This window comes from Haemaphysalis longicornis, unplaced genomic scaffold (assembly GCF_048455015.1).
Source record: "Haemaphysalis longicornis isolate Haplotype H1 unplaced genomic scaffold, Haemaphysalis longicornis Haplotype H1 scaffold_3, whole genome shotgun sequence".
Classification (NCBI taxonomy): domain Eukaryota; kingdom Metazoa; phylum Arthropoda; class Arachnida; order Ixodida; family Ixodidae; genus Haemaphysalis; species Haemaphysalis longicornis.
Window position 1 is genome coordinate 1,096,201 of NW_027526335.1, and position 27,098 is coordinate 1,123,298.

General features: G+C 49.8%; 1 protein-coding gene across 3 annotated transcripts in view; it reads right to left on the bottom strand.

The window, feature by feature from the left end:
• Positions 1–27,098, bottom strand: part of LOC144173831 (sushi, von Willebrand factor type A, EGF and pentraxin domain-containing protein 1-like) — a 226,919-nt gene that overhangs the window by 29,618 nt on the left and 170,203 nt on the right. For 2 of the 3 annotated variants that reach the window (XM_077702090.1, XM_077702088.1), the window contains exons 18-31: positions 16,121–16,372; positions 14,838–14,992; positions 12,701–12,980; positions 10,564–10,828; positions 9,624–9,828; positions 8,621–8,771; positions 8,473–8,544; positions 8,201–8,335; positions 5,072–5,194; positions 4,090–4,127; positions 3,440–3,538; positions 3,319–3,370; positions 2,330–2,478; positions 1,150–1,461 (exon numbers count right to left, since the gene is read on the bottom strand). In XM_077702090.1, coding sequence (XP_077558216.1) covers positions 1,150–1,461; positions 2,330–2,478; positions 3,319–3,370; positions 3,440–3,538; positions 4,090–4,127; positions 5,072–5,194; positions 8,201–8,335; positions 8,473–8,544; positions 8,621–8,771; positions 9,624–9,828; positions 10,564–10,828; positions 12,701–12,980; positions 14,838–14,992; positions 16,121–16,372 — 2,288 coding nt within the window. The remainder of the gene's footprint in view (positions 1–1,149; positions 1,462–2,329; positions 2,479–3,318; positions 3,371–3,439; positions 3,539–4,089; positions 4,128–5,071; positions 5,195–8,200; positions 8,336–8,472; positions 8,545–8,620; positions 8,772–9,623; positions 9,829–10,563; positions 10,829–12,700; positions 12,981–14,837; positions 14,993–16,120; positions 16,373–27,098) is intronic. The other variant, XM_077702089.1, reaches the window with a different exon arrangement.

Below are 27,098 nucleotides of genomic sequence, written 5' to 3' on the forward strand. Positions count from 1 at the left end.
TAGAAAAAATCCTGGGCCATCTCCACTAGCGTTAAATTTGTGAAGGGGGGAAGCATGCAGTGTACAAGTGTATTCTTGGCGCCTTGGCGTCTTTGCCCGCGGAAATGAAACCGTAACGTGAAACCTGCGGAGGAGCGAAGCATGCAGTGTATAAGTATATTCTTGGCGGCTTGGCGTTTTTGCCCACGGATATGAAACCGTTGGGGGGGGGGGGGTAGCGGTATACAGTTTTGCTCTAAGTCTTGTGTCTTTGAAGCACGAAGCGTTCTAGCACCAGGGGTTGAAAAACGAGTGTCCCTGTGTTTTAGTACGGTGACATGAGACGCCGATGGCCAGAGCCCTTAAGCGGCTTCGCCCCTAAAATGTGTCCACTTGTGCCCGGGTCGTTACCCTGGCACAAGTTGGCGAAAATGGTCTTAAATAATGTCTTTTATTGTACAGGTAGCGTTCTTGCCAAGACACCTAACAAGTGGAATGAGATTAATGTGTACGATGTGACGACTTTTGCGTGGTCAATGCCAATGTGATGACGTTCGTTCGGCGAATGACAAACTACGGTGTTCCGTGGCGCTACACTGTTGTCCACCGTGCTGGCGTGATAGTAATTCTGCTCAGTGTTCTGCAGTGCTAAGGATTACGGGTGCATGTGGGCAAGAGCAAGGTACGGTCGACGGCCCTCTGTGGTAGTTCCAGCAGTGTAAGGGCGCTAGTGTGATGATACGCGAAGCGCATAAACAGCTAACGCATAACAGGCTGTGCGATACCAAAGAAGGGGACATTCATATATAGGCAACTCAATATAGCCACCAGGATGTAGCTTCAACGCTGAGAAATTACAGGAATGGAATCGAACGTCCCGACCATTCCAGGAGTGGTAATAGGCAAAATATTGGCATTCTGCGGAATTGAAAGGAATTGAATTGCGGAAAGTTCCAATTCCTCGGAATGGAATTGGAATGGAATGGGCTGTCCATTCCGCAACACTGACGCTGTCTTTTTGTGGCCATCTCTTCCTGCTCATTTCGTTCCTCCTGGCCCTCGCGTATGGATCCCGATGGTAGAAATGCCGCGAAGAACGCGCACACAAAGCGATAATTTTCTTGCTCCAAATCAGGCACGCATCTCGCCGTATACAATGACCGCCCCCACCTCGTCTCCTTTCGCGCTGACGTGATGCCTGGTGTTGAGGTCATCCAGGACGTCGCCATTGGCGTTGCCGCACAGGCCGCACACCCTCCCGGCGTACCCTTCGGCCAGGGAGGTGACGATGGTTCCGTTCCCGTGCACCCTGACCACCACGCCGTGATGGGTGCGCAGCTCCACGGCCCCCTGGTCGGAGTGCTCGATGTTCACAATAGACCCTTCTCTGTGCGGCAGACGGACACCTCGACCATCGACTTCCGCCTGGCCGCTGGCGGACAGCGAAGCCGTGAGACAGTGGATGTAGACGCGAACTGTGACCTGCGGCAGAGGCGTCGCTCCGTACTCATGTTTTTCCCACTGGAAAAAGCGAGGAGGAGTGGGCGAAGTTTAAATTGGAGGGAATAAAGGTATGCCGGAATGCAGAGGGCGATGTTAGATGGATTGGATTTTCAGCGTTGCTATTCAAAATACAAACTGTTTCACGGTCTGCTCAAAACACACACCGAAAGCATCGCGTCGCTTTTGCAAATGATCTTGCACAGAGGCACATAGCACAGCATAGCTCGCACATTGCTGAACTCAGCACTGGGCGCAGGCCTAGAAGTCAATAAGCTTTCTTCTATGTCTCTCTCTAGCTCTCTCTACGACCATTCATTTATCGTGGTAGGCACTTAGGGTCATTATTGTCACTTTTTAAATAATTTTTTCCCCAAACACTGTATTTTTGGCGCGTATAACCGCACCAAAAATGTGAAAATTTCAGTGGCAACGTAGGGGTGCGGATAATGCGCAGGGGTTTTCATTTAGTGCAGTGCGGGGTGTGCCGTGAAGATGACCGTGTGTGCTACAGTGAGGACTGCAGGTCAAGTGATAGCTCTAGCGAGAGCAGCTGACGCTGAGTGAACTGTGACTTTCGCCTTGCAGTCAGTGTATTCTACTTGCTAAATACACGCTTTTTCTGTCTACACAGTGCGATGTGTTGCTTGAGCAGTAGCTTTGGTGAAGCCTTTCCTAAATCAAATGTGCGGCCAATACGCGATGAGATTTTTTTTCTCTTCCGGTGGGCAGAAAGGGGTTGGGGGGTGCGAATTTTATGCAGGGGTGGGTTATACGCGCGAAATTAAGGTATATTTTTATACAGCGGTTTCGAACAACATTTCGGAAGTGCTTCGTAGACAATGCTCACCTTGCGACCCACTGCGGAGACGTAACCGTAGAAATTACCGTGGTGGCAATCTTCGAACATGGTGTACTCGCGCTTGGGGCTGAGCGTGAACGAGAGCCCGTCGAATGTGGTCAGCGTCCTGTTTCCGCGCAGCACGCACTTCGGTGGCTCTGAAACAAATTCGCCGTCAATTCTTCGGCCGTACGCCTCCTTTCCGAAATCACTGAAATGCCAGCGTCACTTCACAACCGGAAAGACATGGGGATAGGGGACACGACTGAAGAGAGAAGTGGTTGCGATGTGTATTGAGGACCCCACCGAGTGAGAACCACCTCAGCACGTACACCGGCTTGGCTGTGCAAGGTTAGCCTTGCCTCACCCCCCCGTGCGCCACTCGGGCAGTGTGCCTGGGGACATTGGTTTTTATTTACTTTATTAATTTATTTTGAATACCCTAAGGCCCCCGAAGGGCATTAGATGGGGGGGGGGATGCAACAAAACCCAACACATATAAACACAAACTGCAAACGGCAGTCAGACACACATCTGTGTTAAAGGTTCAATTACAAAAAAAAATGGAGAGAGAGAGGTCACCGCATTATGAACGGTTGCAACTTGGAGCGAACTTAGCTTTTTTGTGATCTCGTCTTCTGGTGGGGTTTGTTGCAGCCCACAGGACTTAGTTATGATTGGCGCCTCTCTGTGTCTTTAGTATACATGCTGTCGCCGGCAGTTCTATGCCGGCAGTTTCATGTGAGGCTAGTGGCCGCATTCTGAGCCGGTCCTCCCCGAAAGCGCTCCCTCGACTCGGCTGAGTGGAGGATAGCGCAGTGCCTCTACAAGCTCGAATCGCTTCCAAGAATCTCGTCGACTGGACGCTCGAGTGGAAGAGGGATTCACAAAACGGGAGTAAGTCCGGTTCGGCTACCAACATATACGCTACTACTATATTCTACTACTATTACTATACTATTGCTACTGATGTCTTGAAATGTTTATTTTGCCCATACCTTTTATACAGGACGGGCAACATTGAGAAGGTTTCTTGAATATCACCTCGCCCTGGTAGGAAGAGATAAGCGTGAGTCGTACATTGGACGCGAGAGAACGGGGAATCCCCGGCGGAATCACCTGTTTGCAGGTGGCCCGGGGACAGCTCAGCGGAGAGCACTCGGTCACTCCCCGGTTGCAGGTGCACTTTTCGCAGCCGCGCGTCCACGAGTCTCCGTCCTGAACAGAAAGCCACGGCGGGCTCTTGTCTCTTCACCGCTGAGCTTCCCAAAGCGCGCATGTCCACGTTTCCGTTTAAGCGCGAGCTTCGCACACTCCGGCGTCTCGGTCGCCGATCCGGAGATTAATGGAGAGCAAACGTGCAGCTCGAGGCATGCCTGAAAGTGTGTCGCACTTCCGAAGCTCCGGATAGGTTTCACCGGAGTGAAAGTGCAGTGTTCATAATCTGCTTTGTTTGCTTCCTTAGCTAAAAATGTATGCTGCACACATCCTTGACCTTCACTGCGGTACGTTTCCCGTAAACCACAGCCTTTTTGCCAGAGCTAACGACACCGCTGCGATGCATCCACCTGCCCCTCTTTTAGACGTATGAATTTGGAAGGAGATTTGGCGGATTTGAAGTCCACCAATAAAAGGAAAAGAAATATAACAACCAGAAAAGCTAGAAGCCGACTTTCATGATGAACTCAAGGCAAAAAACCTTTTAAACGGTTTGCTTATTTTTAGAAAATCAAGAGCTCAAGAACAAAGAAAGCTTGTAAAGAACTCACAAGATATGCTGATCGGGCGTCGGTGCAGAAACTTGATTCTGGAAATGAGTGCATTGAATGACGTCAACTTGCGGTTGAGTATACAATAATTCGTAACAGCAATGCCGCGAAAGGAACTCGGTGCAAGGAGAAAGTCCGCCGAGAGGCGGCTATTCGGTTCTGAGCAGGGCGGACATATCAAGCACACAGAAAATACAAAGAAAAGTAAGATTTTTGCACATGGATCATTTCTTTATATAAGTAAATGAAGCCTTGACCGAGGTGGTTACATCACCTTCCGTTGTAAATGCAACGATCGAATTCAAGTAGATAACGACTATGAACTAATTCTACACACCTCGTGACGAGAATCTCTAACAGGAGGAAAAAATTAAGAGCAAAGGATAACAGAAAATGAAAAATAAGTCAACGATTATATAAACACTTCGGAATTCACGGAAATACATAATATTTCGCCTACCTAGATGTCGGGATACACAACGTTCCGAATGCTTAATTCAATTTTGTTTTTCTCCATGGACATTATAAATGTATCTTCGCTAACTGTGGGAAACCATATGCCAAAGCAGCGTGAACTTCATTGTTGCGCTGCTTGCGGCAGTAAAATATTTGCGGTAGCCGTTATCTGATGACAGACAGTGATACTGCCACTCATCACCGTGGAGTCCGAAGATTTCGCCCCCTCCCCTCCTCTCTTGCGTACTGCCACGGCAGTTACACGAGGGTAGCCTACGCGTGTGCTAAAAACTGGGCCAGAGACGTGTGGCCAAGTTTTAAAAATAAATAAATAAATAAATAAATAAATAAATAAATAAATAAATAAATAAATAAATAAATGAATGAATGAATGAATGAATGAATGAATGAATGAATGAATGAATAAATAAATAAATAAATAAACAAATAAATAAATAAATAAATAAATAAATAAATATGATGTATACAACCCCTCGATTTTCTACCACGCCGGAAATAGGCTTACCGAGGCAGGTGACGCTGTCATTGCCGAGGAACATTCCTTGTGGACAGGCACACTCGTACGAACCCGGCTTGTTAATGCATATCCCGGAACAGCGGTGCCTATTGGTCAGACACTCATCGACGTCTGGGAATCGAGAGAGAGAGAGAGAGAGAGAGAGAGAACAACTTTATTGTGTGCCCGGTGGGAAAAGGACGAGGTTGGAGATCCTCCTCGGTCCTCTTCCCCCTTTTAGGCAGCAGCCAGGAGTCCTTGGACCCAAGCGGCGTCTTCAGCCATACGGACGTGCGAATCGAGAGTAAGGATTATTAAGCGCAAAGCGAAAACGGAAAAACAAAAACGGCTCCCTGTCAATATAAAAAACATAACTCCCTGGAGAAAACGCGGGCGACAACAACCCTCCTTTTGAAGGAGACAGTGCTATTCGCCAGCCATCGAAGTCAGCGGTTTCAAGTTCACCGCAAAACAGATCAGTAGTGACTGCTTCATTCGCTTCATGAAAAAGATCTTCGCGTTGTACATGGCAAATGATGTTGATGAGCGCCCGAACATGAACCCCAGAGTTCTGGACGGCGAAGCTGTCGCTAAGGGGACTCTGCGACACGCACTGATATCCTCGAACAGGCCGCTCAACTGCCGCCACTCACCAGCATAGTGGAGGAAGCGCAACTTAGGCACCAGCAACGCCTTGACCTCACACCGCAAGGCCAAGCATTCAAACGATGGGATCTGCAAAACAGCTTAGTCGACCCCACTCTAATACCCACTTCAATCCCATCCTGGGATCGTCGAACTACCGGTATCGTGCGCCGGAAACCAATCCCAAGACGAAGCACGGCGTACGGGAACGATATATACGCAAACTTAAGCAAGAAAAAGGTCCTGGTGAATGGGACATCTTCATAGACGCCTCACTTGACGGTGCGCAAGCGGCCATTGCCTTGGTATGCCCTGAACACCCTGCCCTCAACGGCCGCCGCCATATTGAGCACACCTACGGCCTCGCCAAAGAAGCTCAACTCATTGGAATACTCGGGACGCTTCAACAACTGCAACACTCTGCACCGACTAACGTCACCAAGTTCAGACTAATTACGGACTCTCATGCAGCGTTACACGAGCTCACCAAGGCCTAGACTCACAATGATACTGCCAATCACATCATAGCACTAATACAGACCCTCCAGCAACAAGGCACGATTGTTCGACTTGCGTGGACACCTGGTCACACGGCTGGAGCAGATGGAAATCAGCAAGCCCACGACATTGCACGGGAGTGCCTCCTAACCTCTCCTCCCATGATTTCCAACCCCCTACTCCAGTAACATGGTATTTGCAGCGCGAACGCTTGCAACAAGCAGTAAGCGGCTCCAAGACATCACCTCTCAGGGCTTCCTGCCTGCTGGAATCCCCCCCAGACGGCAAGAGGAAATTTTTATTAACGAGGCCTACGCAAACGCGGCATATATCCCAGACGTAACCCGAAAATGGTATAACGGCGCCACTTCCCTCACATGGGCACCCACGTGTAGCTTTTGTGGGCAGGCTACAACGCCTAACCTGTACCATTTATTCTGGCACTGTACGACATTCGCCAAGGACAGAGCCGCCCTGCTTGATAAGTGGCCAGTGCCATCTGACGCTCACGCGCATTTACAGCTACTGCGGAGTGACGCGCCCTTACTCGGAGCAATAGGCCGATACGCACTAGAGGGTGGTCTCTACAAAGCAGTATACCATGTGTTTTTTATGCGGCACCCAAGAACGAAGACGGCCTCGGACGGACCTATGATCCCACAATGAACTTCAGTGGCATCCCCCTTCATCCCCTCCCTACTTACCTCCTTCCCCCCCCCTAAGGGCTTCGTGCCTCCTTTAAATAAAGCATATTCATTCTTCCGATAACGCAGCTTTCACTGCCTTCCTTCGCGTCTGGAACCATTGTCAAAGCTATAATTATCGTCGCCAGCACGGAGCGGCGCTGCAGCTTCATTTGTTCTCGCAGCAGAGCAATTCATTTCTGCTTTGTTTCGTGGGTTTCGTTTCTACAGCGGCTATCGAATGCGTTTATTGCTGCAACAAAACGAAAGTGTCCGATAGCCGCTAGATTGTTGTAATGACGCAATTTGAGCGCTCGAAGAAAGCCAAGACTCGGGAAGCAGAGAAAAAATGTTTGAGCAGGTTTCCAACTTATTTGATCGGCATAGAGCAGTAATGTTTAGCTGAGGTATGTTGTGACCGCCTGTACTGGGTATTGGATGTCTTTGGCGACTACGTTCTGAAAGCATTTTAGATTTAGAAAAAGTTGAGAAGAGTGCCGCAGGGTTCTTTTGAAGTCGTTAAACGATTTTCCGATTACAATTAGGCAAAGATGCTCTTCACTCAGCGGGAAGAGCTCGAGCCCGAAAAGGTAGCTTGAAGTTGTTTATTCCCATATCTTTCCGATCTAAGAAACCTGCGTAAAACTTTGTAGCCCCTGAGTTTCCCGCTGTACTGGAACCAGCACCTTTGCAGATACAGGGTGGCTCCCGGCTTGCTGGCAGCGCAGCGTGTCAGGAGTGCACCTGTGCCACTATAGTAGATTTTCCTGAGATAAACGCTTCTGAAATCAAACTTCGGCTGAAAGAAAAGAGTATCCTCAATTTTTTTTTGCCCAGCTCAGCGTTTGACTTTGTGATATATTATAATGAGCGGAAATAATATTAATACTCTTCTCACACTATACCTGATGGGAGATCGCTGATTCATTGAAGCCGCAGCAGCGCCAGTCAATGAGCACTGAACAAGTTAGCTAAGTAGGACCAGGTGATGCATGATAGTACTTCGAAAAACAGCGCTGAAAACAATACTAGTGGAGCACTGTATGCCGGAAGTACTGGTTTAAGTTTGTTCGAACAGCCTTTTTCTCGCACTAAGCAATGTCCTAATAGGACCGCTACTGCTTTTATGTTATCGTTACTTTTTTCGCTTTTCTCTGGTGTCGGTCGGATCCGTCGAAGCACCTATGCGTTGCTTATCTGTCGGTGCACCACTTGAAAGTCCGCGCTTTACGGTTGAGAATTTCGATAGAATTTCTTTTCCCACCCGACAGGCGGACAGTGAAAAATAGCAGTGGAGGGACAAAATTCTCACCGTACTGGCAGAATCTGCCCTCGTATGACTCGTCGCACAAGCACATCGGGAAACCGTGGAGGTCGTCCCCACATCGCTGACCGTTTCGGCACGGGTTGTTGCGGCACGGAGGCACCGCTCTGGAGCACGCTGCGCCTGTGCACGAAGATAATTTCAACGGATGCCACGGAAGCGAATGGACGGGTGTAGACTCACCGAGAAAAGCACACCGTTTTGAATGCAAGTGTATTCAAGTACAGAGGATTTTTCGACAAACACAACACGCTACTTACGTCTTTCGAAGGGGTTGGACAGGCTGTGGCAAGAAACTGCCGAGGTGCTGTCCTTTAGGAGGTTTGCGCCTACTAGAAACAAGACGAGAAGTCGTTCAATCGCGAGCAGGCAAAGGGATTCGCAAGTGCGTGTTTCTCGACGACTAACCTGCGCACATCTCGGCATAGCCAGAGGACACGATGCCTGTCGTGGCCGCTTCCCGGATCTCGGGCCAGGAGACCACGTTGCCGGCGAGCCTGCACGCTCGCGACAGCTCCCTGACCTCGGCCGACGTCATGGCGTAGTCCCACACGTTGAGCTGCGTGTGGTGCCGCGCTTCAATACTAGCGCGTAAGCATATTGTAGCTGCACTTGGGGAACTGCGTCGGCGTCAACTAAAAGCACATAATGAAAGGGCGACGCTTGGGGTGGCCGGAAGTTGCGCAAAAACGGCTCACCAATAGCAGACGTTTTTGCTCCCTGACGTGAAAATACGACGGTGACGTGTAAAGCAGCGCAATAAATGCATCGGTTCAAAATAAGCGCAGAGGATTAAGGGATGACTTCATTTCGTGATTGGCCGCGAATAGTTTTAAAGGACGTCACCCGGGCGGAGCAATCACCTAAATGCCTCACAAGGCTATAGTTCTGCGTCTTTTGCTGACTACTCACTCATCCCTCATCCCATTGTTCGGGAAAAAGCGGTATTCGGCTCGTATGTGCTCAAACCCGTAACGTCCCGACTGCGCGAGTTAATTGATCATGTTCAAAGCGTGTTTTTGAGGAGCCTTAACAACGCGTTTTCCGCTCCCCTGCCGGCCATCGGGTGGTGTGTCGTTTAGAGAGTTTTGCGGCTAGCGGAGGCTCACGCTACGGCGGCGGGTTACCGGGACCCGACTGCGCATGCGAGCGCGTGGAGTTGCTATAGGAGGTTGCCTTTCAGCGGAGCGAATGTGTGGGCACGGCGAGGGAGGGCCCGCGAAACGAATCCACCCTACGGGAACGAATGCGCAAGTGCCCAGTCGAGTACCGGTACCCGCCGCCGTAGCATTAGCGGACGCTACCCGCTATGCCTAAACTCCCTATTTAGCGTTCTTTACCGCTACTTGCCAAAGCGTCAGGGAGCCTTTTTTAGTGCTTAGCGGCCAAGCCCTGGCCAAGGCGAACACACCTCAGCCACGTGTCCCGAGTAGGCTTCGATGCCGCTGAACGCGCTTCCAACATCGTCCTGGTCTTGGCCGACGACCAGCATGCCTTCGAACACGTATTCGCCGGCAGCTTTGAGTCCCCGAATCTTCTCTCGCTGGTCCCAGTAGAAGACCCACTGTCCGTCCAGGCTGTCCCACGTGAGGGCGCAGTGGTGCCACTGGCCATCGCTGCAGCGAACACGGCGTGCATCAGCGTCCACCCCGCTATTCTGAGTCCCGAGTGCAGGCGACCCTTGAACTCGATTTCCTCACGCGTTGCGCAATCCTCCCCTCAGCAGAGCTGAGGGAGCGAATGGACTCGGAATACGGCCCTTAGTCCATCTTTTGATGCGGGAGCATTGAATGTGCCAATATGCAAAAATCCGACACCGGCATCGGCCGGCCCGACAGATGGTTTCAAGACCGACAATGTAAATAGAATATGCGTAAATAAAAGAAGATTTGGTGAATTAGGATCTGGTATTCAAACCCGGGGTACAATGCAAGTAAGACACGCCCCAATTTCTCTACGCCGATAGTTGACCCTAGCCAACTGCACATTTCGCGAGTCTGCATTTCCAACTTCCTGAACAACTGGGGAAATATATTCTACTATGAGGTACAGACGAGCTTTTAACATACACTTTCCTCATATAAGTATTTTATCAGCAATAAGCGACGCATGTTCTCATACAAAATTCTAGTTATTAGTTGTGCACGAGCTGCGGCTGCTCAACTGCCTTCCTCAGTGGCATATCCACTGGTTTCCTGGGTCAAATGCAACTAGTCTCAAAACGTTCTTGTAGCGCGTTATACGCTAAAACGTTCGGCACTTGGAGCATTAACCTTGCCGTCGTCCACAATTAAAAAAAAAAACGCTAGAAAACAGCCTGCTGTAGCTCAAGAGCCTGAGACGTTTCTCACTTGGCGACAGTGTGCGTGTCGTAGCTCTCGCCAAAAACGTAGAGCAGCAGCTTGTTGGGGTCGGAGACGGCGAACGCGTTGTCCTGGACGTCATTTGTCCGTGGGTCGCGGAACGCGTAAGACAGCAGCGTGCCGCGCTCTTTGGTCTGCGTTGTCTTCATGTGGAAGGACATCGTGATGGCGCGGAGGTGGCACTTCACGGGAACCTTGGCGAAGTTGAGGACCGAAGCCGTCGGAAAGTGCAGCGTAAACTCCGATGAGAGTACTGCAGAGAATCCAGAGAAGCATAGACGCCCAAGCTTATTTTCCGAGCGTGTGACGTAGACATACGTAAAATTGTTTTTTATGAATAAATGAATAAATAAATAAATAAATAAATAAATAAATAAATAAATAAATAAATAAATAAATAAATAAATAAATAAATTGTTACGAGAAGAAGAAAAAGAAGGCGTGGCGCGTAGCTCCACACTGGATCCAAGAAGAAGAAGCAGTGCGTCGCATGTAGCCGCTGTCGATGCTGTCACGGCCATGGCCACCATCTTGTAATTAGAGCGCTTCACTATCAACCATCGTTCGCCTCATTTCACCCGCCACCGCCTAACATGTTATGTGTTCTGTGGAGTGTGCTCCGTTAACCCTTTCAGCTTCATCCAGTCTCGGCCCCTGAACATCGCTCGAGGCCCCCTGGATTGCGTCAGCCTGCCCAGCCCCGGTGAGCCACGTCCTGTGTTCCTAGCCAATGGCCAGCCAACGTGACGAGCCGCGATGCGACAAGACGAGACTCCATACCCCCTCCCAGATTCCTGGCGCGTAGCCAGCGGCTCTGGATGCCCCACGGGGAGTCGACGGCGTCGCTGTTCCGGGCCGGTCGTTTACAGCCCAACAATGTAATCGGTGGCGGCAAGGACTCAGCTGTCCATTCTCTCACCTCATTTTCACCGCACCCGTCCGTTGGACGGTCGTCTTCGGCGCGGGGGCTGCATTGCAAGAAGGAAGTAGAAGACGTGGCGCACAGCACAAGACAGGATTCTAGAGGGAGCAGAAGCCTGGCGCCGCACGAAGCTGGCGTCGGTGCTGTCATGGCCATGGCCACCATCTTGTAAATAGAGCGCTTCACTATCAACCATCGTTCGCCTCATTTCTCCTGCCACCACGTAACATGTTTGATTGTAGCAAGGCTAATGAGCAGCTCCTGTAACGCCATCAGCTTATCGGGGTATGCGCCGCATCAAGAAGGAGTGCCATGCGATCGTGGTCAGTCTATGCACGACGGTATGCGCGCACGCTGGTTGCAGCGGAAGAAGTACGGCAGAAGGTGCTCTGCGCGCGAGTTCGGCCATCGTCTGTACGCTTGTACCTACGCCCGCCTTTCTTCTGCTCCTGCCAATAAACGACGTCCAGCCTACTAGGGGATGGTCAACTATATCCCTTACAAAATAAATAAATAAATAAATAAATAAATAAATAAATAAATAAATAAATAAATAAATAAATAAATAAAGTGTAGCAAGAGAAATGAGCAGCTCCCATAGCGCCATGTGCCCAGGCAGGCTTCGCTTCTCCCCAGGTTTCACGTTAGTGGAGATGGTCCGGGCTTTTTCTTCCATTTAGCCCTATAAATCTTCGCTTTAATAATAGATCGATGAATCATCTATTTAAACCCCCATCTTTCTATTGCCAAGTATTAGCGACGTGCCAGTGCCCTCAAGAGACAAAATTGGGCCCATGTCCCCGCGAGGGGGACTCGAGTAAATGCGTCACATAGGGGGTGGGTGTATTGCGTTAACGTTTAGTGTTTGGGGAGTTGGTGGTAGTGAATGCGTTGTATCAGCAGCTTCTCGACGTAGTTTGAATGAATCAAGGATATAAGGTGCGTTCGTAGCCTTTGATTCTGTGTCGGCTTTGTGGCGCAGTGGGTAGAGCACCATGTACGTGGCGTTCCGCCCGCAGGGTTGAGGGATCGAAACCAGGCGCCGGATAGTATTTTTTTTATATAGTGTAGGGGGAGGGGTTCGGACTACGACTACGGACGTCAACGCGGGTGACATCGTGAGTTACTGAAATGCTCTGCATTTAACAAAGGTAGCGGCCGCTGCCGTCTCTTTCGTCCCCTACGGCATAACACTCTTCTCACCTTCGGAACAGGTGGCTCCCGCGTAGGGGCCGCGACACCTGCACGTGAACGACGCCAGCCCGTCGACGCACGTGCCACCGTTGAGGCAGGGCGCGCTGGCGCAGTCGTCCACGTCCGTCTCGCACGTCCTCCCTTCGTAACCCGGTGCACAGACGCACGCGAACGAGTCCCCCTTCTTCAGGCACGTCCCGTTGTTTCGGCACGGGTTCGGCAGACAGGCGTGCTCCACTGTCTCGCACGTCTCACCGCGGTACCCTTTTGGACAGCAACACCGGAACCCCTGAGGAAGAAAGCGATTGCGGGCTTCGTTGTGTACGAAGCAAGCTGTGGCAAATAGAGCGCACAAGCGGGCACAGGCGAAGGAAACACTGTCCATGGAAGCGTCTGGCCGTGTTTTCTTTCTTGTCCCCGTTTGAGTGCGCCATCTGTCAAAATGCATCGGTTCCAACTAGGCCAGCTTGCAGTAATGCGTCGGAAAATCATCGTTACACTGGGAGGCCGTGATCTACTTTTATCAGGTAGGTTTCTTCTAACACAGTGATATAGGCATGGCCGAAAATCCTGGCTTTGTTGTTTGCTTGAACGTGCTAGATCCCTTAAATTCCCTGATGGTGTTCTGATGGTGTTCTGCCTGTCTGTTCTGCATATACGGCAGTGCCAATCTGCTTGCGTCTATTGGAATCCCGTATTCCAGACAAGACGGAAGTACGGCCGCGAATACACGAGATGAAAACTGCAGTTCTCAACTTGGCAGGACCCTCTTATGTTACCCTTGCCTCTGCACGCGATTGACCCTCAATCCAAAGGAAACTGAAGTTGCCCTTCACCGAGAACGCCCGAACGTTGCCTTCACTTGTAGTTTTCTTTTTAAGACAGGCTGGGCGGACTTGCCATTGTGCTCTGTGGGCTCTATGAGAGAAGACATACGGCATGTCTTGTGTTACTGCCAGCAGCATATAACTCAATGCGAAACAGCGAAAAGAACTCTTGTGCGACTGCTACGCGGAAACTCTTTGGAGCTGCATCACTTTCTTGGTCCATAGCAAAATCACGCTGACGCGGCGCTAGGGAGAAAGTCTCTCTTAACTTTTTTATCTGAGATGGAAATAAACGAGGCTCTTTAACATTGGTATCGTCTGATCTTTTTCTCCTAGTGCTTCAAATTTTTGCTACGTTGGGAACTGGTTTTATTTTCTTCTCCCTTTTATTCACTGTTGCTGCGGGCTTCTTCCTCCCCTGTTCTTTTCTTTTTTCGCGTCACTATGTTCACCGCCATATGAAGTAGCAAGCCCCGCCGTTTGTGGGGCTAACCCCTTCAGTGTTCATTAAACTCTCTCTCTCTCTCTCTCTCTCTCTCTCTCTCTCTCTCTCTCTCTCTCTCTCTCTCTCTCTCTCTAGTTCATCATAACAAACATCGCCGTCGCAATCATTAGCTCATTTATGCTAACCACTGGGTGAAAGCCTCGCGCATAGATTCACCCCTACTTTATTCACTACCAGATAATTTGCTCACATCGACCCTTATCTACCCTCGCCACGGTTAACAGTTCCTAACATTCGGTCTTAAACAGAACAACGCCTGCGTTGTATTTCGCCATCCAGTATATCGGCGCCTAATGTCAGGGCTTCTGTGTGACAATCAGCCCCAATCGTATCGAGGTTAAGACAGCTTCTGACACTGGTCTGTGCGTAACTAATTAGACGGCACATAAAAGCGCCGAAACGGGAGGAGACTTCTGCCTTCCCGGAGGCATCATATGTGACGTAGCCTGGAGGGCTGTAATACGTTCTCGGCTCTGGTGTGTCTCGGGGGGTGGTTTGTGTTTGTGGATGCTGATTTTATAATGTTTCAAAAATGTTGCAGTGGCGCTTCAATTTTATTGTCATCGCGTTACTGAGGTACGGTTTTGACAGCGACTGATAAAAAATTTGAGAGCGCTTTGTAAGCGGGGGTTGAATGCCCCGAGGAAAAAAAAATCCGGCCGGGAATCGTCAAAGGAGCACTATTCAAGCTGAACAGAATTTCTTCCTAATGCGTAATAAATCTGATTAGTTCCATGAAGTGAACCCCGGTCGCAATTCGTGCATAAAGGCCAGAAAACCTTCGGGTAATGATAAGAGGTCCATGGGAGCCCACCGTGAGGCTCTCAAAACAGGAGCCGCCATTGCGACATGGCCGGGTGGCGCAGTCGTGGTACGTCTTCTCGCAGTTCTTTCCGGTGAATCCCTTGGCGCACTTGCAGCCATAGCTGTTGACGCCGTCGATGCACGTGGCGCCGTTCTGGCAGGGGCCTGCGAGAAAACGCCAGAGGTCACAACTTTATTGCCGTTGGAATGGACCTGAAGCGCTGCATGCAAAAACGAAGGGAGAAGCTGCTCAACCCTGCGTGCTGACACCCAACCAATAGGTGGCAGATAGGTCCCTTTGAGTGCCACTGCTGAGCATACCGTGTGTGCCCGCCCTCCGCCCAGGTCATGCTGCAAATCCACCCACCTGCAATCGCGTGGTCACTTTTCATCCGCCTGCAGTGCGGGAAGTGCACCAAGGCCAAGCCAGTGTCGACGAGGTACTACGCACATCTTCTCCGGGTATGCATTTCTTTCCTAGTGATTGCCCATATTAATTTATTTTTGCCTGCTGAACGTCCAACCTACATCACGCGCATGTTCTGCTGGTGCCGCGTCCAGCAACAAAATCTTCTCGTCTCCATCATCGTGATGTCAGGGCAGAGTTTTCCTTTAAGTGCGAAACAAATCAGCCCAAAGAAGTGAAGGAGCCAGTTGGAGTTCTCGAACCTAGCTCGAACCCACACATGGCAGCGTTTCCCGCGTGCGCAAAATGAAAGCTGCCTTTCTAAGACGTAGTGTTTTCTTTGCGAATTTGTTTCTGTATACCAAAAATCGGCATATTATACATTTCATCTCGGGACGCCACCTTCAGATATGTGCGGTGTAGAATCACAAGGATAAACCAAACCTCCTATCCAGCAAGGCTTTGCGAAGACTACCGCCGTACACTCTGGTAAGATGGCAGGTTGGGATAGTTGGTGCAGATTCAGATTCATGGTGAAAAACAGCGCAAAAAACACAGGCACAAAAAGAAGAGGGGACAACGCACAGTGCTGAGTGCGTCGTCCCCTCTTCTTTGTGTCCTTGTGTTTCTTGAGCTTTTTTTCCACCATGAATCTGAAAGTACACTCTGGTACGGGGGAAAGGGTGCGAGCATAGTTCGGTCCATGCAACAAAAGGGAGTGCACACTGTGTTCGTTAGGCCCGCCTGTGTGTTACGTAGCTTGCAACGAAGCCAGCAACTCACGAGGGATTCTTTCGTCTTGCTCCAACAACATCAACGGGCCCCCGATAAGCGATGTTTCAGAGCGTGAACTCCACATCGCTCGGAAGTAAGGTTAGAATGCTTACCGGATGCGCAGTCGTCCACGTTGAGCTCGCACGCGGATCCTGCGTAACCGGCAGGGCAGAAGCAGCTGAAAGAGTTTAGGCCGTCGACGCACGTGCCACCATTCTGGCACAGACCGGGCCCGCAGTCGTCTACGTCTTCCTCGCAGTTAAGTCCCCTCAGGCCATCGGGGCAGACGCACTGGAAGCCGTGCGTCAGGTCCACGCACGTGGAACCGTTGGCGCAGGGGCTCAGAGCGCTGCACAGGTTGAGGGCTGGAAGCAACGAGACAGCGGTTGTCTGGCTTTTGAGAGTGCGTACAAAGACGAGTACGCCAATTAACCCACGGCCCTCAGTCTCCAGTGGCTGCGAAGCAACTGGCCACGGCGGCAGTCTGGCCTGTGACGCAGCAGAGGGTGCTAAGAATCCCTGGAGCCGGACAGGCCGCCATTGGAATCTGAACCTGGCAACGCTTAACACGGGAACTTTATCTAGCAATGCGAGTCTCGAGGTGGTGTTCGAAGAATTAGAGGGCATTAAATAAGATGTCATAGGGTTTAGTGAGGTTAGGAGGATAGGTGAAGCCTTTACGGTGCTGATAAATGGACACGTCCTATGTTACCGTGGTCTAGTGGGCAGAATAAAACTGGGAGTGGGATTTCTAGTCAATAAAAGCATAGCTGGCAACATAGACGAATATTATAGCATTAAAGGGGCACTGACACAAAAATTTTGCATCTTGTTTTTTTGGTTGCGATAAGTAGCTAGTGACCTACTTATAACCTGTATCAACCTCATTTGCTTCAGCGTGCGACGGTTGTTTAATTAGAGGCATTTTCAATGCGGCCAGTCGCAGTTTCGGTTTCAGCGAGTGCCGCGAAACGATGGATTTTGTGGATTTTGTGTGAACAAAGCTGACCACGTGACCATCGGAGGGTTATCACAGAGCAGAGCCGCCGTTGCACGGTTGCACTGTCGAATCCGCATCGACGGCAGTTTCTGCGAATGCCTCCACGTACTAATCTCGTGAGGCGCTTAATTAAAAAGCGACCGTGGAGGTGACGCAGGCGGTGCGAGTTACCGCGGCTAAAGAACGACGCGCGACGCTCGAGACGGTGGGTGGCAAGACGCGCGCTGGGAGCAGCCGGCCGGTCTGCCTACAGGTCCGCCTACAGATGTGTTCGTCTTAGCACTGCGGCGGATATTCGAGTGCCGCTCTCGTAAGCGGCGCAGGTGACAATTTCTAATGCAACCCGTCATCGCATCATTAACTCCTTTCTCATGTAAGCCACCATGGTCGGGACTTGGGGACGATTTCGTGCAGCGGCTATCACTCGAGCTAACTGCGCCGGCCTGGGCCACTTCGCGGCCGTGGCCGCCGCCTGCACAGCGACCGTGCGGCTCGCTCAGTGGGCTTTTCGTGTCTCCGGCGCGTTTTCGCATCCAATGGTAATAAACAGAAATAGAAACAGAGTGCCATGAATCGCTGTAGAACTTTGGTCGCGGCCAGCTGCCCGATGAGCTCACGAAATCACGGCGCCTCCGCCGCCAACGATCGGGTCGTTCGTTCTCGAGAGCAGAAGCTCCGCCTTACGGCCCTCCGATTGGAGCGGCGAGCCGGGCGAGCCGGCACAAACTCGTGACGTGTTTGTATGTTGTTTATTTACACAATCTCCTCGGGATGTCGATTGCGCGTGGTCCTCTGCTGGCTGCTCGGTTGCGTTTAGCACACTTTAAAATTGATTTTAAATATGTTCTAGGCTGTATTCGCCGCTGATATTTTGCAGATGATGTACATGTGTTCCCACCAATCTATCTCCGAAGTCATCTCGCCTTCAAAATTTTGTGTCAGTGCCCCTTTAACGAAAGGGTAGCCGGTATTGCAATTAGGCTTAATAAGGGGTAAAAATTCAAGATGGTATAGGGCTACGCACCTACACCAAGCCACGACGACCAGTTCGTTGAACGCTTCTACGAAGATATGGAATCGGCAATGGCTAAAGTAAGAACACGGTATAGTAGTTATGGGAGACTTCAGTGCTAAAGTAGGCAAAAAGGACGCTGGAGACAAGGAGTTGGGAACTATGGTCTAGGCTGTATAAATCACAGGGGGGACTTTCTAGTCGAGTTTGCAGAAAGGAATAATCTACGCATCATGAATACCTTCTTCTGCAAACGCGAAAGACGGATGTGGACGTGGAGGAGCCCTAATGGTGAGCATAAAAATGAAGTAGACTTCATATTATGCGATAACCCTGGCGTCGTGCAGGATGTGGAAGTGCTCGGGAGGGTAAGGTGTAGTGACCACCGTTTGGTAAGATTTCAGGAGGGACCGTAACAAGCAAGTACGAAAGAAGCCGATCAATGGGCTAACAGTAAGACGTGAAGTTGAAGAATTTGGGATCGCGCTGCAGAACCGATATTCATCTCTTACCAAGGAAGCAGAGCTTACGACACAGGAAGCCAACGACAATCTTACACGCATTATCACGGAGTGTGCAGTAGAAGTAGTGGGCACGATGGCTAGGCAGGATACTGGTAAACGTCCCCAGGAAAAGAAAGATGTAATTGGGAAACGGCAAAGCATGACAATCTCCACCTCAGCTGGCAGAATAGAACTAGCGGAGCTTTCGAAGTTGATCAATAAGCGTAAGACAGCTGACATACGGAAGTTTAATATCGAGAGGATCTACCACGCTGTAAAGAACGGGGGTAGCCTGAAAGCAGTGAAGAGGCGTCTAGGCATGGGGAAAATCAGATGTACCCACTTAAATACAAGCACGGCGATGTCGTCACAATTAGGGATAACATAGTCATAGTAGCCGAGGAGTTCCATAGAGGTCTCTACAGTAGCCGGGACATCCAGGATAATACAGAACGGGAAAAGAGGTCAGAGGACATAGACATGCCACCAGTAACGACAGAAGAGGTAAGGAAGGCTTTGAAAGAAATGAAACGGGGCAAAGCGTTAGCAAACAAACTGTACTAGTAAAACTGGAAAACCTGTACACACAATGCCTAATGACCGCGAGTGTATCGGAATCTTGGAAGAACGCGAACATCATCCTAATCCATAAGAAAGGTGACATGAAGTACTTGAACAATCACAGGCCGATCAGCTTACTGCCAGTCGTCTACAAGGAACTTCCCAAGGTAATCGCTAACAGAATTTCTGCCACCTTAGATTTCAGTCAACCTAAAGAACAAGCAGGGTTTCATAAAGGCCATTCAACAATGGACCATATTCACACGATCAATCAGTTGATAGGGAAATCCGCAGAGTATGGGTCACTATGTATACCCTTCATAGAATATGAGAAAGCATTTGACTCTGTCGAAATGTCAGCAGTCACTCAGGCATTGCGGAATCAGTGTGTAGAAGAGCATTACGTAACAATACTAGAGTACATCTACAATGGGTCCAAAGCTACCATCGTCCTCCATAACGAGATCAGTAAAATACGTATAAATAAGGGAGTCAGACAAAATACAGAATCTATCCAATGTTATTCACAGCTTGTTTAGAACCAGGGGGTAGATGAGCATTATGTAAGAATACTGGAGGATATCTACAATGGGTCCACAGTTACCATCATCCTCCATAAGGACAGCAGTAAAATACCTATAAGGAAGGGTGTCAGACAAGGAGACACAATCTCTCCAATGTTATTCACAGCATGTTTACAAGAAGTATTCAGAACGTTGGATTGGGAACAGGTGGGAGTAAGGGTTAATGGAGAATACCTCAGTAACCTCAGATTTGCTGATGACGTTGCCTTGCTAAGTAACTCGGGGGACGAATTGCAAAGCATGCTTTCCGCACTGGGCGAACAGAGTAGAACCGTGGGCCTGAAAATGAATATGCAGAAAACCAAAGTAATGATCAATAACATCGGGACAGCATAGCAGTTTGAGATAGGTGGCGAGGCAGTGGAAGTGGTAAGTGAATATATCTACTCAGGCGAAGTAGTGACTCGAGATCCCAACCATGAGGCAGAGGTAATTAGAAGGATAACAATGGGGGGAAGAGAGGAGTAGATTCTGGAGGTATTCTCAGATAATGAATGGCAGCCTACCATTGTCCATGACGGACAAAGTGTATAACCGCTGCATCTTACCGGTACTCGCCTACGGGGAAGAAATGTGGAGGCTCACTAAGCGGGTTCGACTTCAATTGCGGACTACTGAGTGAGCAATGGAACGGAAGACAATAGGTGCAACATTAAGGGACAGAGAGCGGAGTGGGTCAGGCCTTGAACAAACACGTGTTAAGATCATACTAGTAGAAATTAAGAAGAAGAAATTGGTGTGGGCAGGGCACGTAATGCGAAGGCAAGATAACTGTTGGCCATTAAGGGTAACAGGGTGGATCCCTAGAGAACGCAAGCGGGGCAGCGGGCGCAGAAAGTTAGATGGGCAGATGAGATCAAGAAGTTTGCGGGGATAAATTGGTCACAGTTGCCACAGGACCGGGGTAATTAGAGAACAATGGGAGAGGCATTTGCCCTGCAGTGGGCGTAGATAGGCTGGTGATGATGATGATGATGATGACAGAAGCATCACAGTTGTACCGTTGTGCTCGGTGGAGTTTCCTGTTTAGCGCGCAGTTTGGACCAGTATCCCAACACACTGACCATGCTTAAGGGTTCCAAAACCACGTGGCAGGGGAGATCAGTTTCCAGTTACTCGAGCGGACCGAAATAACACGGATATTGAGTTATTTGATCCACGCATAAATGTGGGCTAGTTGGTTCGAACTGAGAAGCATGGTTAATTAGCGCGGTAAAGACGGGACAATAAGGAAAAACCACGCAGGACTAGCGCTAGTCCTGTGTGATCTTTGCTTATTGTCCCGTCTTTACTGCGCTAATTAATCATGTTTCACAGATCACCAGTCATGGCTATCAAATTGCCGGATCTTGCAATAACTACGCGTGACATACAATGTGACTAAGAAATTCGATGTGTACTTTGGCATAAGACCAAGGCGTGGACCACACTTTTCGATTAAAACCATATCGATAAGTATATTGCTTGGTTCATTGGCCTACTTTATCCAATTGATATACTGTGGCTGGTCATAGTAATGCTCTGTGCGGAAGTAGATCTAGGAATTTTAGAGAAGGGCGTAGCATTCCGATTAAAGGTGCTACTTTTATACCAATGACTGTCCATCAAACAAGGTGTCCCTGCGCAAGACGCGAGAGCCATGACCGCCTTATTTCCTCGAACAGCTATTTTTTTTCTGGCGATCCAAAAACGATGCGCAGCAGCATTAACATCATGATCCCACGCAGGCGTGTTTGCCTTCTTTTCATGATAACCAGTCAACCAACTTGCCAATCCATACTCTGCGTTTGGAAACAGTCGTTTGGAAACATAAAGGCATATATGTCAAAGGGAACACGCAAACAAGTGCTTCAATTTTTATGGCGGGCTACGTGCTGTCCAGGCTGGGCTGTGGCGCCAGAGTTGTCCCCGTCCGCACCGTCGGAGTGGAACCGTACCCAACTGGCGTGTTCGCGTAGATGATTTCCCCTAAGGAGATACCAAATATTATAAGCGCCATGTACTTGGTCAAGCTCCTTCAAAGATGCTTGGGAGTTATATAACGAATTTGCAAAGACCATATCCAACCGCCAAACTTTTAATCGCTGTTCGACGTTCTGCGCCCTTACAACAGGAGCACAATTTGGCCGCTTCTATTCATGTGTACGATTTTATTCGCATTGAGGCTTTGCTCATAGCATAGAAGAGCTTCTACACCCTGTCACGTCGTCAATTCGGTGACCCTTGTTCAATCGAGTGCCGCCAGCCCGCGTCCTCGGGAGCGTAAGAGAGTTTAGCCAAGGAGGAGGAGGAATAACTTTATTGTTTGCCCAGGATGGGGTCAGGGGTAGGGTAGGTTGCAAGTCCCTTCCCCACCCCTCTTCAGAAGCCCCTGCTCCTTGGCGGCGGCCTCGGCCATCCGGACAGCCCAAGACTGAGACTCTGCGTCCGAGCTGAGCAGTATCGTCTCCCACTGCTTCGGTGTAGTTATCATTCTTCTTGCTTTATCTGTAGTGGTGATGGCACGGCAGGCCCATTGCATGTGTTTCGGCCAGCCCTTCCTGTGCAGTTTTTACATCTGTCGCTGTGCAGTTCTGGATAATAGTGATTGTACAGTACGGAGTTGGGGTACATCCCCGTCTGTAGTAGTCTCCACGTAACTGATTGTTTTTTATCTAATGTTTTGTGCGCCTCTGGGTATCTTAGCCTCCCCAGTCGGTAATGATCGATAATTTCTCTATAAGTGACCATGCGTTCACTGCCGGTTCTGGGCGAGGGCTGCTCCGCGGTGCTTCTCGGGCTAGCTCGGCCGGTTAGTCCTCGAGCTAGATTGTGAGCGTCCCCGTTGCCGGGTAGGGCTGTGTGAGCTGGTGCCCATACTAGTTGTACTCTTCTGAGCCTTTCTCCGCTATATCTATTCAGAATTTTCAGCGCTTCAGCAGATATGGGTCCTCTCGAGAAGTTTCTGATTGCCGTCTTGGAGTCACTGATTATATATCTTGCTTGTGTTGATGCTAGCGCCAAGGCAATGGCAGCTTCTTCCCCAATCTCAGGTGGGCTTGCCCGGACTGAGCCTGAGGCCGTGGCCGTGCTGGGCAACCGCCGTTATTGCCATGGCAGTGCGGTCAGAGTATTCAGCAGCATCGACGTATATCGCCTCCCTGATTTTTTCAAAGCGCTTCTGGATAGCTTCGGCTCTTTCTTGCCTGCGGGCTTGGTTATGCACTGGGTGCATGTTCCTGGGTAAAGGAGGAATGTGCAAATGTGCTCGTGCTTCAGGGGGAACGTCAACTTTATTTCCATGTTGCGAATCATAACCAATGCTTAGGGACCGCAGCTCATGTCTTCCAGTCTGAGTTTTCGTGAGCCGCTGCAACTGGAAGATTTGTTGGGCTTCGATTAGCTCGTCGAGCGAATTGTGCAGCCCTAATGCATCGAATTTGTTGATCGGCGTTGTTATGGGTATGCCTAATGCTTGCTTGTACACATTTCGAATCATATTGTTGATCTTTGTTCTTTCACATGTCTTCAGTGAGAGGAATGGTGCTACGTAGACCACCCTACTGAGGACGAAGGCCTCAATCAGTCTTATTAGATTGGCTTCTTTGATTCCTTGGTGTCTATTGGGGACTCTGGAAATCAATCTGGTCGTTTGGAGTACGCTTTTTTCTAGTATCCTGATGGCTTCGGTGTTGTGACCATTCGCTTGTATTCGCAGTCCCAGGACTTTGATGATCGGCACTATTGGTATGAGACCACCTTTTGCTTGTAGTTCAATCGGAGATTTATAAGCGCCTTTTATTCTCCCCCTGTTTGCATGATATAGTAGTAGTTCTGATTTTTCTGGCGAACATACGAGACCCCTTGGTTCGACGTACGTCTCTATAGTATTAATTGCTTCCTGTAAGGTGTCTTGTATTGCGCCATCGCTGCCGCCGGTTACCCAGAGCGTGAGGTCATCTGCGTCGATGGTATGGTGTAGGCCTTGTATTTCCTTCAATTCCGCTGGCAGTCCGATCATGGCTATGTTGAACAAGAAGGGGGAGAGTACAGACCCCTGCGGTGTGCCTCTCGCTTCCAGTTCAAGTTCGTTAGATTCAATGCTGCCGATTTTTATTTTTGCCGTTCTGTCAGAGAGGAAATTTCTCACGTAATTGTACGTCCTAGCCCCAATTCCTAGCATCCCGAGGTTTTCGAGGATGGCGCTATGGCGCACGTTATCGAATGCCTTCGTCAGGTCTAGGCCTAGGATGGCTTTTGTGTCTCTCGATGATGTGCCATTTCCGTCTATGATCTGATGTTTGAGCTGTAATAGGACGTCTTGAGTTGATAATTTTCGCCTAAAGCCGATCATAGTGTGGGGGTATAAATCCTTGCCTTCCATGTATTTGTTAAGTCTTCTGAGTACAACGTGCTCCATAAGCTTTCCCAAGCACGAAGTCAGGGAAATGGGTCTTAGGTTCTCGAGCCCTAACTTCTTTCCTGGCTTTGGAATCATGATGATGGTGGCCGTTTTCCATTGCTTCGGAATGCTTCCCATTTGCCATCTTAGATTCATATACTGTGCTAGTGCTTCTACGGAATTGTCATCGAGATTTCTTATAATTTTGTTTGTGATCCCATCCTGGCCCGGTGCAAATTTTGTACGAAGGTCCTAGATGGCTTCCCAGACCTCCGCTGTTGTAATGGGGCGGTCGAGTTCGGGGTTTGGAGTTCCCTCGTATAGTTTGAGGTTCTCCTTCGTGTTTGATCCAATGTATCTGTTTTTTATTTCTTCTATGAGGCCTTTGTCCGATCTTGGATAATCATGCATGATCTTGCTGAGGTTGTGTCTCTGGGTGGTCTTGCATTCCTGGGAATCTATTAGGTAGCGAAGTATATTCCAGGTTTTGCCAAGTCCCATTTGTGAGTCTATTCTATTGCACGTGCTGTACCAATTCTGGCGGGTCAATTCGTTTGAATACTCTTCTATTTCCCTATTTAAATACGCGATTCGCCTTCGTAGGTTGCGGTTTAGCTTCTGTTTGCTTAACCGTCTCTGAAGGCTTTGTTTCGCCTCCCAGATGTGCAAGAGTGTGGTGTCGGCTTGCTGGAGCTCGGCTTCTTCGGGTATCGTTTTCGTCGCTTTTCTTGCATGTGTGTGCAGCTGCCCTACAAATTCCTCAATGTCCTCTATGCTTCCTGTCTCTTGCGATATCTCCCGCTCGGCTGCCCTGATTCTTCTGAATTCATCCCAGTTTATAATCTTGATTACGTTTCCTCTTTTGTGATGGGGTGGGCCCGCTGTGAGCCGTGTGGTCACTATGAAGTGGTCACTGCCCAAGTTTTCCTGCATGTTGAGCCACTCTGGGTCGTCAACCATGTTTTAAGTGCGAATGCACTTCTTAAGCGAGCCTGAATCGTCCGCCGCCGTAGTCCGCGTAGCAACAGCTGCGGGTGCGCGCGCTCCTCGTCTTCCTCCTCGTCTTCCCTAGCAACGGGGGGAGATGGGCGCGCGCTACTCTCCTCCTCCTCTCTCCGCTCAGTGACTGCGGGTGTTGGGCGCCTCCTCTCCACTTCGGGCGGGAGAGCTCTCGCTCGCGTAGCGGGCGCTCCGCATTCCGACGCGTGAGGGCGCTCGTGTAGCCCTCGCCGTAACGGCGGGCGCTACTCTCCTCCTCCTCTCTCCGCTCAGTGACTGCGGGTGTTGGGCGCCTCCTCTCCACTCCAAGATCACGATATCCACCGTAATCGTGCAATCAACAACCGTGCATTCGCACTTACACACTCTCCCCCTCGGGGAAGTGCGAGGGAATTTTTTTTTTTTTTGTGAAGGTCAAGTCCGGCGTCGTGTGTATGCTGCCGCTGTTGCCTAGTCTAGTGGGGTACCTTGGGTCGGTGGCTAGAGAGAGGCCAGCGATTTGGGCGTCTTGCCATAGGTTCCTTCCCTTGGTCGTCTCCCGTTTGTAGCCACAGGCGGAGTGGTGCGCATTAAAGTCCCCCGTTATGATCAGGGCATTTCTCTTGGTTATGTCTATCACCTTGCGGAAAAGCTTTGCAAACGTGGTTACTACGGGGGCTGCTGTACACATTGAGTATAAACATACTTCCTTCCCCTCTTTTTTTGGTTGAAATAATTTCGGTGAGGACATGGTCGATTGCTTCTATACCTGTGTTGTGTTGTATTACTGGTAGATTGCGCTTGATGAGGGTGGCGACCATCGATTTCTTATCGCTATCGCTAGAGGAGTGTTCATTTTCCGCACCGAAGGATTTATAATTCGGTAGTTTGGCTGGGCTTCCCGTTTCTTGCAAGCAGATTACATCGGGTCCTTCCTCTATGCGGTAATTAAGTATAAATTCATCTAGATTTCCTCTCTTCCTCCGAAAGCCCCTGCAATTCCATTGCCATATAACAAATCAGTTGTAGTGATTATTGGCCATAAGTGATGGGTTGAGCGGCTTCAAGGTTATTCCTGGTACTTTCTGTCGCGGGTGGCCTCGCGTAGGGCTTGGTCGTTGTGATAGGACCTATTTTACCGCTGCCTCCTTCACTGAAGCGGGCATTTTCTAGTGCAAAAATTCTCGCTGTTATGATTTCCTCAAATTTTGTAAGCAGTCTTTCAAACTTTTCCTCAAACTGTCGTAGTCTAGTGTTTAACAGTTCCTTATCAACAGTCTTTCCTTGAAGCGTGATGTTGTCTGTTTCTTCTGCTTGCTTGCTAAGGGCTGTTGCCCTTCTTTTCGGAGGGGGAGATTCCGTACCTGGGTTCCCTTCTGTCGTATTTATCGGCATGTGGCGATCAGGTTGCGTTGCAACTTCCACCTTTGTTCCCTCCTCAAAAAACTCCGTTGATAAATGGTCCTTGTTGGCTTGTTTAAGGCTTAGTATCTCTGCCTTTAGTGCCCTGTTTTCTGCCATTACCATCTCTACCATTTGTCGAATTTTAGTGATTTCCGGCTGGTTTTCTGATTGGCTTTGATTATTGATGCGTGTGTGCTGTGTGGAGCTGTGGGAGGTGACACCAGCACAGCTCACCTTATTTTGTTGGGGCTCTTCTTTTTGTCGACATCCCTTCTGCTGCGCTTCGCTGGTCCCGAGCCTGGTCTTGGATTTCGACCTTGACCTCGACCTTGATCTCGAATCACTCCTCTGCTGGGTCCGGTCGTCATCTCTCCGTTGTCGGGACGTCGACCTCGAGCTGCGCCGATCACGAGCTGCGTCGTTGTGGGTGCCGCATGCGCTGCTTTTCTTCTCCGTGTTCCCGTGGCCTCCATTGCCGCTTGCGTTGTCTCGTGAGGGTAGACGGGGGAAAGAGCCAGACCGGTGTCTTCCGAGATCTTCTGTAATTCTGAGAATTCCCGAAACGCTGTCACGTGCGCTGGGCTGGTTGTGCGGGTTTACCTATCCTTCGAAGAGTTTCTTCCTCTCCCACTGTCGCTTCTTGAGTAGGAACGGCATTTGGTAGCATT